Below are 13,891 nucleotides of genomic sequence, written 5' to 3'. Positions count from 1 at the left end.
GGGGCCCCTAACCCAAGATGACTGCTGTCCTTATTAAAAAAAAGGAAGACCATGTGAAGACAGACACAGAAGAAGACCTTGTGAGGACAGAGGCAGAGATTGGAGAGATGTAGCCACAAGCCAAGGGGTGCCTGGGGCTACCAGGACAGGAAGAGGCAAGAAAGGCTTCTCCTCTCGAGGCTTTGGAGGGAGCTTGCCTGCCAACACCTTAATTTCAGACTCCTGGCCTCCAGAATCATGGGAAAATAAATTTCTATTGTTTTAAGGCCCCTGGTTTGTGGTACTTTGTTAATGGCAGCCCCAGGAAACCAACACAGGCCCCAAAGAGGGTTCTTTGGGACAACAAAGACATTGGCACCCTCCCTATCTCACTGCCCAGTGTCACTGGTGGAGCTGAGCACCGTGTGTGTGGAGGGGTCCCTGGTCATTCCATGTGGATGGTGTGGCTTCAGTGGGCCTGCCCTACTGGTGCTACCTTCGTTCCAGCATCTTCTTGAACTCGACCCTCATGAGGAAACCCCGGAGCCGACACTGAAGCATCGTCATGATCTTGGCCAGACGCTCGTCCCGCATGTCCTCGAGCTTGGCCAGGATGCCTGCTCGGAAGAACACCTGGGGGAAAGACACATGGATCTGAGAATAGCCCCTCTGCCACCAAAGCAGCTGCTTAGCGGGGAGTTCAAAATCAAAGAACAAGAAGTTCCGACGGGTCCTTCAGAGTTCAGAGACCCTGGGAAACAGCTGGCCCTGGCCTGGACATCTGCACAGCAGGGCATGCCAGCCTCGGCATCTATTTCCTCTCGCTCTTGGACACTCCTATGGGCCTTGCAATTACTAGCTGGGTCACCTTGGACATGCCTCCTCACATCTTAGGGCCTCAATGCCTCATCTGTGAAATGGGGTTGTTGATCCCTCCCTTAGAGGGTTGCTATAAAAATTAAATGAGATACCAGGGAAAGTACTTCTGCAAACTGTGAAGCTCTGAGTAAAATGTGATAGATCTTTGGATCTTCACTGCTACCTGTGGTGACTGCCTGGCAGCAGGGTGCCAATGGGCCTTCCTTTTTACCACTATGCAAAGCAGCCTTGGGACAGTCATGGTCCCACGGGATATGGGAGTGGGAAGAGGGGAGAGTGGTCAGCAGGGGGAGTTGACTTTCTAGAAAGGGGACAGAGTTTTCCCAGTGTTGCACAATTTCAGGCATCCGACTCTGTTCTATGAGTGGGTCTTGTCCCCAGGAAAACAAGAACAGCTTTGCAATGCATGTTAGAAAGGGCCAGAAACACCCAACCTCAGGGCAATGCGAATTAAGGTCACAAGATACCACTCCCCCTCCCCGCAACCTGCAACACTGAAGACTTCTGATAAAACAAGTGTTGGCAGGCATGTGAATCAACGAGGGGGTGGGTGGTGAGTAAGTACAGTTTTGGAAATTGGTTGTCACTCCCTCAGTGTGTATCTCAACCCTGGCTGCACATCATCCCCACCTGGAGGGCTTTGGAAAGATGCCGTTGCCTGGGCACAGGTGACTTCAAACAGTTTCTGGGGTGGGGAGCTCAGGCATCAGTGTTCCAACCTCTCTGCCCCCACCCTCAGTCTAGATGATTCTAATGTACAGCCAAGGTTGAAAACTTTGTTCTAGAGAAATTCTTGCATAGGGCCATGTGTGAGGATGTTGATAGCAGCAATGCTGGTAACTGAAAAAAGGAGCGATCCAATTTCCAAGGACAGGAGACAGGACAGTTGTGGCATGGCCATCAGAAGTCCTATGATATGGCTATGACCATGAACAAATGTCACATACCAGCCAAGAAGGATGAATCTTAGAAATATGATTAAGTGACAAAAGCATGTCAGATAAGAGTATATCAAGTATGATACTTTCATGAAGCTCAAAACCAGGCAAACCTTGGGCCACGTGCATATGTGATAAAACTGTTTTTGAAAAGGCAAGGGTACAGCTAACATTCAGGGCAAAGGTTACTCCTTGGGGTGGGGAGGAAGGAGAGGAAAGAGACGTAAAGATGAAGTTCTGGGTTTTTAAGTGGGCTCATGGGTGATCGCTTTATCAGTGTGTTTTATAATACACCATATTTTTATAGGCTTCTAATAGGACATGATAGAAACTTCTGGAAGTATAGAAGGAATCAGGAGCCCAACACCTGGCCTCAGCCTGCTTTGAATGTGCTAGGGCACCTTGGTTAAGTCAGTCTCCTTTGGGGGAAAGTGGTCTCCTCCTGTCCAGTGGGAGTGTAGGACCCCAAGTCCTTTCAGCCCTGGGAACCTCTGATTCTACACGTGGGGGCAGGGATTAGAGCCCCCAGATGAATATAAAGATGTGGATGCTTGGACACCTACAGGGAAAGGATGGAAAGGGATGCTTCTTCCCTCTGCCCTCTCCCCACCAGTCATGGGGTAGAGACATTGGGCTTGATATTTCCAGATTAATTGTGGTTGAGGTTTGGTCTTTGAGGAGCAGTGGGGCAAGCATGTGGCCGGTGGGGAAGGCCCGCATGAGCCAAAGCCAGGGATGGGGACACAGTGTACAGGCGGAGTCATTCTGTTCTCTGTTCTGCCCCTGCCGCCAGAGCCTGCCTGGCACCAGGGAGCAAAGCAGTCCCCAGCAGCCCCAGGCCTTTACCTGGACCTGAGGTGCCCCATGCAACCCTCGAACAACAGCAAGATCAGTCTGTCTGCCCAGGGGTAGCTGTGTCAGATACAAGTCACGTGACTTCCCTGATCCCATGACGAGGGGCCTGAGGCCTGCTCTGTCCTGCCTAGTTCTGTGAAATTGGGCACGTCACCTCTATGTCTTCTCCAGGCTTCCTTAAGTTTCCCACCCATCAAAGGTGGGGTGGGGGAAGGAGCTGGTCTCCGAGGTTCTCTCCGGCTCAGGTATTCAGTGATTCTGTGACAAAGCCTGAGAGTTCCCATAAGTCAATTTATCTCCACACAGCACGTCTCAGCGGTGCAGGAGGCCAAAGCTCATAGTTCTGGCAGGTTGGAAGGCAGTATTACCATCCTGCTAACGCCAATGGCTACACAGCAAGCTGTAGGGAGCTAGGGACTCTTTCTGTTCTGTCCACCTGCGCATCCCTAAGCCTAGAACTGTGCCTGGCACGCAGGAGGCACTCCGTACGTGTTGGATGTACATGCAGCTGGGAGCTTCCCTGGGCATTGTGCCACACCAGGCCTGCGGAGAAGCTGGGACTGCCTGTGCCCCCACTGCGAGACCAGGACGGGCAGGTGACCCACTCCAGGCTGCACAGCAGCAGGCTCTGAGCATGAGGCAAAGCCAGGGCCCCTCTTGCATCACCCTGACTGTCATGTTGGGGTGCAGTCTGGTTGGGCAGGTGTCGATGGGCACCTCCCACCATCAGCCTGGCCCTTACAATCCTGACAGGACTCTGCGGGGCCAGGAAGTGGGACAGACATGGGCCCCATGAGTCAGGATCAGGCAGCCGCTCTGTCTGAGTCAACCCTGACTCACCTGCCAACTCAGGGCTGGGGCTCGTGGTGTGGGTGGGCTGGGATTAGGGTGCTTCACCCCCGGACCTCGCCCACACACGTACCGTGGTGCTCTGGTCCAGTCCAGGACCTTGATTCCGATCAGCTGCTTTTATTCTGAGAAATCTGTGGCCCATGCAGTCCTAATATTCTCCTGTTTATTGAGTACCTCTCTGTCTGAGCTGGGTTCTCACGCACGCTACTCCCAATCCTGTGAGATTGGCTTTACCAGCCCTGCTTTTTCGGAAGAGGACACAGAGGCTCTCAGCAGCTGAGGGGCTTGACCACCTGGTCTACGGCTGAGCTGGAATTCACACCCTGACACCCACCTTCTTGGGACAAGGCTGAGTGGGAAGACCCTACCTTGGTGTGTCCGATTTTGTATTCATTCACATCCAAGTCACTGGCCCCGAGCAGCAGCTCTGAGGCCTTCTTGTTGTCCACGAACCCCTGAGAAATCACACTGGGGTTCAGCACTTGGTACCTGTCGGGAGAGACGATGGCAGTCCCCATCATCCCCAAGTTGGCAGCCCAGGAAGTCTGCCCTCACAGTTATCATCAACCTGTGAGATGGCCTTCAAATCAGGGATTAGACTTGTTTCACAGAGGCCCATGGCAGGCAGAGGGAGGGGACTGACAGGAGACGCTGGGGAGTAGATGTCGGTGTGGGTTGGAAGTTCAGCGGGGAGATGGTCTTAGAAATGAAGACACCAAAATCTTTCCTTCCTGATCTTTTCCTCCAGACATGGGAGAACCGCTTCTTTTCCTGACCTGCCAGTTGCTCCCTTAGTCCTTCCCCGGCTAGGGACTTCAGAGGGCTTGGACAAGATGACCTCTAGTGACCCTTCTTGCTTCATCAGTCTGCGGTCCTATGTTCTAGCAATTAGGGAAGGGGTCGAAGTAAATTAACCTCTCAGGTGGAGGTCTCGGTTTGGGTTCCCCCAGAATCAGACCTTGAGACCAGGATTCAAGTGCAAGTAGTTTATCCGAGAGGTGGCAGAGTTGGGGAGTGGGTCAGGGAGGCCAGCAAAAGGCATGTTATCAAACCAGTTATCAGAACAGGCAACTGGGGCTTCAGGCTGCTGGGGGACCCTTGTGTGCTGGGAACAGCTCCCCCTGGCTCACAAGCGCCTGTGTGCATCTCTCCCCAACCCTGCATTCAGTGATGTCACATTGGTAGCTTGAAGTCAGCCGTGTTGAGAGTATTTATACCATGGAAATCGGTAGATATTACAAATCAGGGCTTCTTTTTTTAAAAAAGAAGTTAACTTAGAGGGCCCATTGTTAAACATTTACCAACACACAGCTGTCTGAGAGCCAGTATAGAACATGCCTCAAAGTTAGCCCATCATCAGGGTGAGGAAACTGAAGCGTTTATATGCCAACTGTCCTTAGTCATTGGTCAAGGGCTGCTCCTGGGGAGGCATTAATTCCTGATACTTTCCGCGTGCCAAGTAGCAAAGCAGGCTCTAGCACCCAGAGAGAGCCCTCGGGCAAAGAACTGCAGGTGCTGGCTATTGAAAATTGGGCCATTGTGTACTGTAGTAGACAGTGAGATAGTGTCCATCTCTGTACCCATACTGTCTGCTCCAATGGGACTACATGTATCAAGAGTCAACCCCTGGAGACCGAGAACTGTACTCAAGATATCGGGAAGACACCACTCACCTCTGTTTGAACTCTGGGTACTGCAGCCTGTTTGGGAAGCCCTTCCTGCAAATACGGATGCCTTCCAGGACTCCATTGCAAGCCAGCTGGTGCATGATCAGGTGGGCGTCCACCACACCTGCCAAAAGGGAGGGCACAGGATGGGGAGTCACTACCCTAGGGTACCCTAGGCCACTCCTTGCCACTCAAGGAGGCTGAACTGAATATCCAGGTCTTCAACCCTAATCTCCAGTCACTGCCCAGGGTGTCCCAGGTCCCCCACAATTCAGCCAAGGCCCAAAGGCTCTCCTGAGTGTGACTTCTGCCTAGGTGGGCACCACTCTGCTTTACAAAGTAGCTAGAATGTGCTGTTTGGATGATCCATTGTTGGAGTTTCTTTCAATGCCCCGTTTTACCCCAGTCATTCCTGGTGATTAAAAGTGGACTTAATCTGGAGTGAACCCCAACTTCACACATCCTGAGGACTTCCAGCTGGGAGACATGTCCCCATGATGTACCTGATTGCTTGAACTCATTGGGGACAATACAGCGGACAAAATGGGGGGAGGTGCTGTGGAGGGTGGCCATCAGCTTGTTCAACTGCTCCTGGGGGTAGAGGGAAAGAAAGAGTGAAACTTGGCATTGGTGTTGCAGGACACCCATGCTCAGGAGAGGTATTTGTTTAGAGTTTAATTAATTTAATTACAATTACAATTCAGTGCTTTGGTCACACCAGCCACTTTTCAGGTACTCACTAACCACGTGTGGCTAGTGGCTATCGTACTAGACAGCATATTGGACGGTGGCTGCCATATTAGACAGAAGAGAACATTTCCATCATCACAGAAAGTTCTGTCAGATAGTGATGCTCTCAAAGGTCCAGTAACTTGCCCAAAGTGACATGTTTTACAGAAAGAGGGACCCTCTGAGTTCAGTGCTGGCTCATCGTAGAATCTTGCTACTAGAAGGAACCGTAGTGCCTATGTGGACAAATCCCTCACCAATTTTTTTTTTTTTTTTTGCGGTACGCGGGCCTCACTGTTGTGGCCTCTCCCGTTGCGGAGCACAGGCTCTGGACGCGCAGGCTCAGCGGCCATGGCTCACGGGCCCAGCCGCTCCGCGGCATGTGGGATCTTCCCGGACCGGGGCACGAGCCCACGTCCCCTGCATCGGCAGGCGGACTCTCAACCACTGCGCCACCAGGGAAGCCCCTCCCTCGCCATTTTTAACTTCCCTAATAGATGATCCCTCCTCTTCCACTTGGATACGTCCAGTGAGGTGGCCCACTCTGCCTCAGGACAGCCGGATCCTTGGGAAGTATTGAAATCATTCTTTGTGCAACATCTCACCATCGGCTACATTTCTGCCCTTGGAATATGTTTCTAGTAGTGCCCAAACTTTGTGGAAGTTGTGCCCAGCCCAGAAGACCTGCCAGCACAAGATCTTAGGCACTGATATTTCCACTTGTTATGTTGGGCAAGTCCCATCATTCTCTGGGTTTCAATCTGAAACAAGGCAGTTAGACTGGACCATCTTTAAGGGTTTTTTCTGCCCTATGGTCCTGTGGTTCTGTGCCCTCTTCAGAAGGAAACGGACCCCTGAAATGAAAGAGGCAACCATAGGCATAGAAATGAAATCATCCTGTCCTGGGCCATGAGGTGGCAGCCAGACCACTACACCATTGGAAGGGATGGTTGGGGGCAGTGGTCACAAGGTGGCCTCTGGGGCAGCCCCTACTTACCCTGTAGAAGTTGGAGACGGTCATGAAAGAGGACCCTCGTTTCTGCTTCTTGCTTCCAGCTGAGGAAGAGAGATAAGCATGTTTCACATCAGTACCCAGCACAGGGGCAGGCAGCCCCATTCAGTGCTCTGTGTCAAGCACGTGCATCCTCTGTTGTTTTTTTTTTTTTTTTTAGTTTCTGCTTTATAACAAAGTGAATCAGTCATACATATACATCTGTTCCCACATCCCCATCCTCTGGTTTTGAAAAGACTTGTCTGGGGACTAGATGAGGTGGGACCCCCACACCAGGAAAACGAGATCTACCAGGGAGAGGGTGAACGGGCTGACTGTGGCCTAACAGTCACAAGGAGTGCTGTGCTTCCTGGAGGGTCTGTAGCCCTTTGTGATTTAGGGCTGGCCCAAGGCAACACACTGCTGCCATTGCCTGGGGAGGAGGAAGAACCCACACCATCTGGAGGAATTGCATGCTGGTGGCGCACACATCTCTGAGCCCAAGGAGATTTGCAGTTCTTGTCCCTCTAAGTGGCGGCCCTGTTGGGTGTTCCCCTATGGGTCACATGACCTCTACTGGGTAGGAGGCAGAACTGAGCTTGACATTTGGCTCAGACAGGAGAGCAAGGAGCAGAAAATAAGCACAGAGCTTTTGGGCATCAACTTTTCCAAAGCAATATCGCTCCACCTAGATGTGATATGGGCCCAGTGATCAATTCGGTTGATAGAAGAAGCTCCCAGGATGCATCTGTACCTCTTTATTGCAGTAGCATCCATAGCCGATCTCAAGCAACTTTTCATTCATTCATTCATTCGTTCATTCGTTCATTCATTCATTCAACAAGAGTCAAATATGAGAGTTTTTGTTTTCTTTTTTCCCTACTTCTGGCCGCTAAAGGGTATCGGCACAGAGAGACTGGACACACGAGGGGTCAGCCATACTTGGAGCCTCCTCTTCTTTGAAGAGAAGGGCTAGGAGCCCCAGGCTTGATTTCTGGAACAAGCCCACCACTGTTTCATTCAGGGGGTCTTTGTTCTTCTCCAGCCAGCCCGTGATGTTGTAACCCACCTGGAAGGGGGCAAATGCCAGTGGTTACATTTCAGGCCCAGATTCCACCTTTCAGGTCCCACAGCCAGAACCTCAATCTACATCTGTCTACTCTGGGTTCCCAGGACCAACCTTCAGCCCCATCTCCTGGGACTTCAGTTCCTGTCCTGATGACTTGCCTGGAGCCCTGGGACGTCCATGAACCCCCATCTCTTGGGCATTTGCAGTTTGCCTGTCTAGGGCACCCTGTCTCTGAGCTTTACCCACACACCAGGACTCCCCAGCTACTCTTTGCCAGGTGTGACCTTTTACATGTCTTGCTTTGCTGGCCACACTGAGCCTCCCTGACCCCTGGGTCTTTTTCTACCCAGGTTGGCTGATCTTATTCCTGGCTCAGTGATTGACCTTGACCAGTGGCATCCCAAGCAACATGAAGAACTCCCTACAAGGACATCTATTCTCTCCTTGCTGAGAAGCACACATCCCCCCGCCATTGCCTGGTGGGAGGGGGGCTCCATCCATCCAAACTGGGGGCTTCCTGTGTCCAAGTAATTGGACATCCACTAATTTCTGGTTCCCATTTTGCCATGTAGCCCCAGCTGGAGAGGCAAAGAGGAAGGTGCCTTTCAGATCATTCAACTGAGCACAGAGAACCTAGGGACGCAGATGAGAAGAAAAAACCTTTGGGCTTTCCTTCTCCTATGTGGTGTGTGACATTCATAACCTCTGGGCCTCATCTTAGAGCCTTCTTGGAAGTACATAGGCCCCACTTGACTTTGGATGTCCCATTGCTACAAACACCAAGCCCTTCTCATTTCATCGTGGAGGGTGGGGTGGAACACTGCAATTCGGCCCCAAGCCCGTTTGCTCTGGGTAGCGGCACAGTCCATTTGGCCAGTAATTGGCATTATCATGGTTGTTGAGATCATAAAAGCTTGGCCCCGATGCCCAATCCAACAGCAGCTTTCCTGACAGCTCTGTCCTAAGCCTGCCATTTCCCCACAGCGAAACCCAGAGAAGCTCAACAAACTCCTTGGTAACAGGAGGCATTGGATTGATGGCAACACTGATTGTTTCCCCCATCAGTTATTCAAATAAACCTGAGTCCTGGCTGCACTTAATTTCCCTCTTCCCCAAGGACTAGGTCTGTCATGAGTGAAAAAGCCACTCCGTAAATGTCACCTTGTTAGTTTGGTGGCCACGTGCTGTCAGAGGGATGAATCAGTCAACTGGGGAATAATTGTTGGACTCATGGACTTTTTTTCCTTCTTTTTGCAAGTTTTGTCTGTTTTTTTTTTTTTTTGGCCTTGCTGCGTGGCATGTGGGATCTTAGGTCCCCCAACCAGGGATTGAACCCGTGCACCCTGCAGTAGAAGCATGGAGTCCTAACTACTGGACTGCCAGGGAATTCCCTGCAAGCGTCGCCATTTCTGACCAAGATCGAAGTTCAGCCGTCAAACGGAGGGCCATAGACAATGGCATGGCCCTGGCGGGTCTGAGGGCATGAACTGCTGGGCATCCTTGGCTAGATTGCTTTGGAACTCCCAGAGGGAGAAGTGAGGAGGAAGTACAGCCAGAGGTCATTTCGATCAACTGATCACCCTGTTCGATGGTGGCTGGGTTAGGGGGAGGGAGGAAGCCTCAGGGAGGGTGCGGCAGGACAGACCTACATTTGTGGGAGCTGGAGGCACCGGGCAGGTGGCCACAGGGGGTGCCGAGGAGGTACTCACGGTGCCTGCATAGTGGACAAGCTCGAAGTGGGCCTCGGGCCCCTTGCCCTTGCTCCCCTTGGGCTTGAGGAAGTTGCTGGACTTGCCCAGGTGGTTGTCATACAGGGCTGCCTTGAACGTGGCGTCGGTGGCCTTTGGGAAGACACACTGTTCCTCCAAGATGGAGAAGATGCCCATGGGCTAGAAGGGAAGTGGAGCGGATGGCATTAGAGGGGGCAAATGGGGTGACTCTGGTGCTGGCCTGGGGCTGGTGGGAGGGGTGCCCCAGATTCCACGTGGCCGGCCAGGATGCAGAACTCTGGGCAGTGACCTCTGGGAATGGTCTAGTCTTCCATGACCTTCGAATGCCACGACCTTTTAGACTTGAAAGAGGCTAGAATTCATCAGGTCCAAGAGAAGGGAAGACTGACATCTCTGAGGGGGCTACATAGCTCCCCAAATGCTAATCCCACCCAAATAGTGGTGCCAGGCAGGCTTGGCTCTCAGAAAAATGGTGACATCATCAATGACACCTGTCTTCTCTTCTAGAGCAGACTCCTGGAAGAAGGCAATGCTTGATCCCAAAGCTCAAGCATGAGGGCGTTTCAGGCCCTGTGACAGCTGGACAGGCAGGTATTTGTAGGTATTGCGGGACAGGCAGTCCACTGCCTGTTTTGGAGACTTTTCTAGGGAGGTAAGGCTGGCCCCTATTGAAGACCCCTGGCTGCCTGGATGATAGCTTCTCTATGACGGGCGTGAGGGTGAACCTCGGAGACAAGGTATGTTCTTTCTTTATTTTTTAACTTTTTACTTTGAAATAATTTCAGGCTTGCAAAAATGGTGCAAAGCATTCCTGTATATCCTTCATCCAACTTCTCCAAATGTTACCATAACCTCTGTACATAATGATGAAAACTAAGAAATCAAACTAAGAAATCAAAGTCTGTTCGGACTTTGTTCAAATTTTGTCATCTGTCTTGTTAATGTCCTTTTTCTATCCCTTTTCTGCATTTAATCAAACAGTATATATTATTTTTTCTTTTCTTTTAAATTTTTTTAAAAGATTTATTTCATTGAAGTGTAGTTAATTTACAATTTTGCGTTAATTTCTGCTGTACAGCAAAGTGATTCAGTTATACATATATATATATATACATTCTTTTTCATATTCTTTTCCATTATGGTTTATCACAAGATATTGAAGATAGTTCTCTGTGTTATACAGTAGGACCTTGTTGTTTATCCATTATATATATAATAATTTGCATTTGCTAATCCTATATATTCCTGAATGAGGCCATTTGTTAAAACATTCCCTATGGTGTGATTACAGGGGAGGCTATTAGATGGCCTTGGTTAAAACCCAACTCTGCCACTCATAGGATGGATGACCTTGGATAGGTGACTTCCTTTTTCTGTGCCTCAATGTTCCCGTCTGTGAAATGGTTATAATAAATTCCTCCCCACCATTGGTAGCTCGTGATGATCCAATGAGTGAAGGCATAAAACACCCGAACTAACAGTGGCCATTGCAGTGGCTGTTGTACCCATTTTGCAGAGAGGAAGCTTGAGGTCAGATAAACTGAGGTCATCAGCCATGTTGCTGACTCCCCCGAAACCACAGGCCCCAGTGAAATCCCTTCCTGAGATGTGCCCCAGGATCCCGACCTCTCTCCAAGCCCCTCCTTTGAGAAGTGTGGTACCTTTTCCAGGAGGTCAATGCAGGCCTGCAGGTCAAGGCCAAAGTCGATGAAGACCCATTCGATGCCCTCCTTCTTATACTCCTCCTGCTCCAGCACGAACATGTGGTGGTTGAAGAACTGCTGCAACTTCTCGTTGGTGAAATTAATGCACAGCTGTTCGAAGCTGTTGAACTGCGGCAGGAAGACAGAAAGAGGTGCATTAGCCCGGACACAGACACAGCCTCTCCCGGGATTGAGAGCTGGTCCACAAGCAGAGCTAAAGCTTGCTGAGGGCCGACCAGTGTCTGGCATTTCCCCGGATGCACCCATCACCCGGTCAGTGCTCCCATTGGCCCTGCAAGAAGCCCTTCTCAGCTACCCTCCCCTGCAAAGAAACAGAGCCCGGGACACCCAGTGCTGCTGCCAGCACCCGAAACTCAGACTCTGGCCCCGTGTGGTTAATGAACATCAACGTGGGAAGAACCATTTTATTTCTAGAGATGGATCATTTGAGATGCTTTATGGGTCTGACCTCCTGTGTGCCTTTAGACAGTTCTCTCTCTCTCTGTTTTTTCTCATCCTCATCTGGAGGATGAAGCTGTTTGAGGGGTTTATAAGCCTTTTTATTTTTTTTAAACCAGAGACTGCTTTCTCTGAATGAAGCCCCGTGCTGAAGCCTCATATGAAAAGCAGGTCAAAGGAGAGATGCCATTGTCATCACAGAGCAACCTGCATGGAGCACGTACATGTGTCAGACCCTGGCTAAGCTGCATCTGCTCAAAACCCTTACAAGGCAAGAATGATCAGTGTCCTCATCAAAGATGGGGACACGGAGGCACACAGCTTGGAAGTGGAGGAGCTGGGATTCCAGCCCCATTTGTCTACTGCACCTGCCCTGCTGTTGACACAGGTGTCCTCCTCACTCCCTGGCCTCACCCTGCTGGCCATCAGCGGCTGCCCAGAAGTCCAGGCAGCGTGGTTTGGAAACTCTCTCTAAGGTTCTTTCCACCTATGGAATTAAATGATTCTACTGTAGACAGCAGCCACATTAGCCTTTTAGAGCCTGAGAGAAATTGGGCTAAACTATTTTTTTTTAACCCATCTGTGGCTAGCAGAAATCTTAGAATAATAGGACAGTGGAGCTGAAATGGACCTTAGAGGTCATGTCTTCCAGCCTGCTCATTTTAGAGTTGAGACAACTGAGGCTCAGAGAGGGGTCGCCACTGTCCGAAGGCCATACAGCTAGTTGGTGGCCAACCCGAGTCCAGAACCAGGTCTCCCAGCTCCTAATCATGCTGCCTCCAATTACAAAGGTAAAATCTTCCTGACCCACGGCACTCGTCTTATGGTGAGACCTGAGCCTCATTTTTGTGGGCAAGAGGTGGGAGTCACCAGTAGTGTGCTGATAACTCAGCTCTCTTTCTCTCTCTCAAAAAAAAAAAAAACAAAAAAAACCTGATTTGTAGTGTTGGCCGATCTCCATGGTGTAAATACACCTCGGACATGCGTCAACAAGATGGCAGCTGGTCACAGAGTTCTTGAAAATTCACCAGTTAGTTCTGGTGAGCCAGTACAGGCTGGATCCAGCCAGCACGGCGCTCATTCTATCTGTTATGTTCTCCCCGTTCTTTGTGACTTGGCACCGTAAAAATGAAGATGGAACTTTCCGGAGGCCAGAAGTCAGAGAGCCAGGAGAGACTGAGATCGGCCGGCCCCAGGTCCAAGGTGAGAAACAAGAGAACCTTGGTGAAAAGTCGCTTATCAAAGGAGGGTGGCCACCCAAAAGCAGAGACGGAAGGCAAGGCCAGACACACCTCAAAGATCTCGAAGCCGGCAATGTCCAGCACCCCGATGAAGAACTGTCTTTGCATCTTGGTGTCCAAGGTCTTGTTGATCCTGACCACCAGCCACTTGAACATCTTGTCATAGATGGCCTTGCCCAGGGCCCCGATGGAGTTCTGGCACTGTTCCATGTTCTGGCCCTTCTGCACAAACTCGTTGCCTACTTTGACCCGGGGCCTGGTGATGCCCTTCTGGAGCTCCCCAGAATTGAGACCCATGAGATGGGCGACTTTGTCGGCCACTGAGTAGGGACAGAAGAAGCAGGTGAGTGAAAGAAAGGTGGTGGCCTGCCCCAGAGAACCCCAGCACTGTCTATCGTGTTTAGAGAAGGGGTTGGGGGGAGGGGGAGGAGACCCCCATGTTGCCAACAAGAAAACAGAGGTCTGAAGCTGTGCCATAGATATACCATGGAATACTATGCAGCCATAAAAAGAACAAAATTTTGGCATCTGCAGCAACATGGCTGGACTTGGAGATCATTATGGCGGGTACAATAAGTCAGACAGATAAAGACAAGTACTGTATGATATCACTTATATGTGGAATCTAAAAAATACAACAAACTAGTGAATACAACTAAAAAGAAGCAGACTCACAGATACAGAGAACAAACTAGTGGCTACCAGTGGGGAGAGGGAGGGGGGGAGGGGAAAGATAGGGGTAGGGGAGTAAGAGATACAAACTATTAGGTATAAAATAAGCTACAAGGGTATATTGTAC

General features: G+C 50.6%; 1 protein-coding gene across 1 annotated transcript in view; it reads right to left on the bottom strand.

Moving 5' to 3' along the window:
• The window catches only part of MYH16 (myosin heavy chain 16), a gene marked incomplete at its 5' end in the record, with an annotated part of 56,872 nt that overhangs the window by 30,998 nt on the left and 11,983 nt on the right, over nucleotides 1-13,891 (bottom strand). The window contains 9 exons of the mRNA XM_082600649.1: nucleotides 476-612; nucleotides 3,872-3,992; nucleotides 5,177-5,294; nucleotides 5,674-5,761; nucleotides 6,897-6,955; nucleotides 7,833-7,959; nucleotides 9,669-9,848; nucleotides 11,351-11,521; nucleotides 13,144-13,412. Coding sequence (XP_082456775.1) covers nucleotides 476-612; nucleotides 3,872-3,992; nucleotides 5,177-5,294; nucleotides 5,674-5,761; nucleotides 6,897-6,955; nucleotides 7,833-7,959; nucleotides 9,669-9,848; nucleotides 11,351-11,521; nucleotides 13,144-13,412 — 1,270 coding nt within the window. The remainder of the gene's footprint in view (nucleotides 1-475; nucleotides 613-3,871; nucleotides 3,993-5,176; nucleotides 5,295-5,673; nucleotides 5,762-6,896; nucleotides 6,956-7,832; nucleotides 7,960-9,668; nucleotides 9,849-11,350; nucleotides 11,522-13,143; nucleotides 13,413-13,891) is intronic.

The sequence above is a fragment of the Mesoplodon mirus genome (assembly GCF_964341445.2).
Source record: "Mesoplodon mirus genome assembly, chromosome: 15".
Taxonomy (NCBI): Eukaryota; Metazoa; Chordata; class Mammalia; order Artiodactyla; family Ziphiidae; genus Mesoplodon; species Mesoplodon mirus.
The sequence above is the reverse complement of the archived record's forward strand: the minus strand, read 5'-3'. Positions and strand labels throughout refer to the sequence as shown.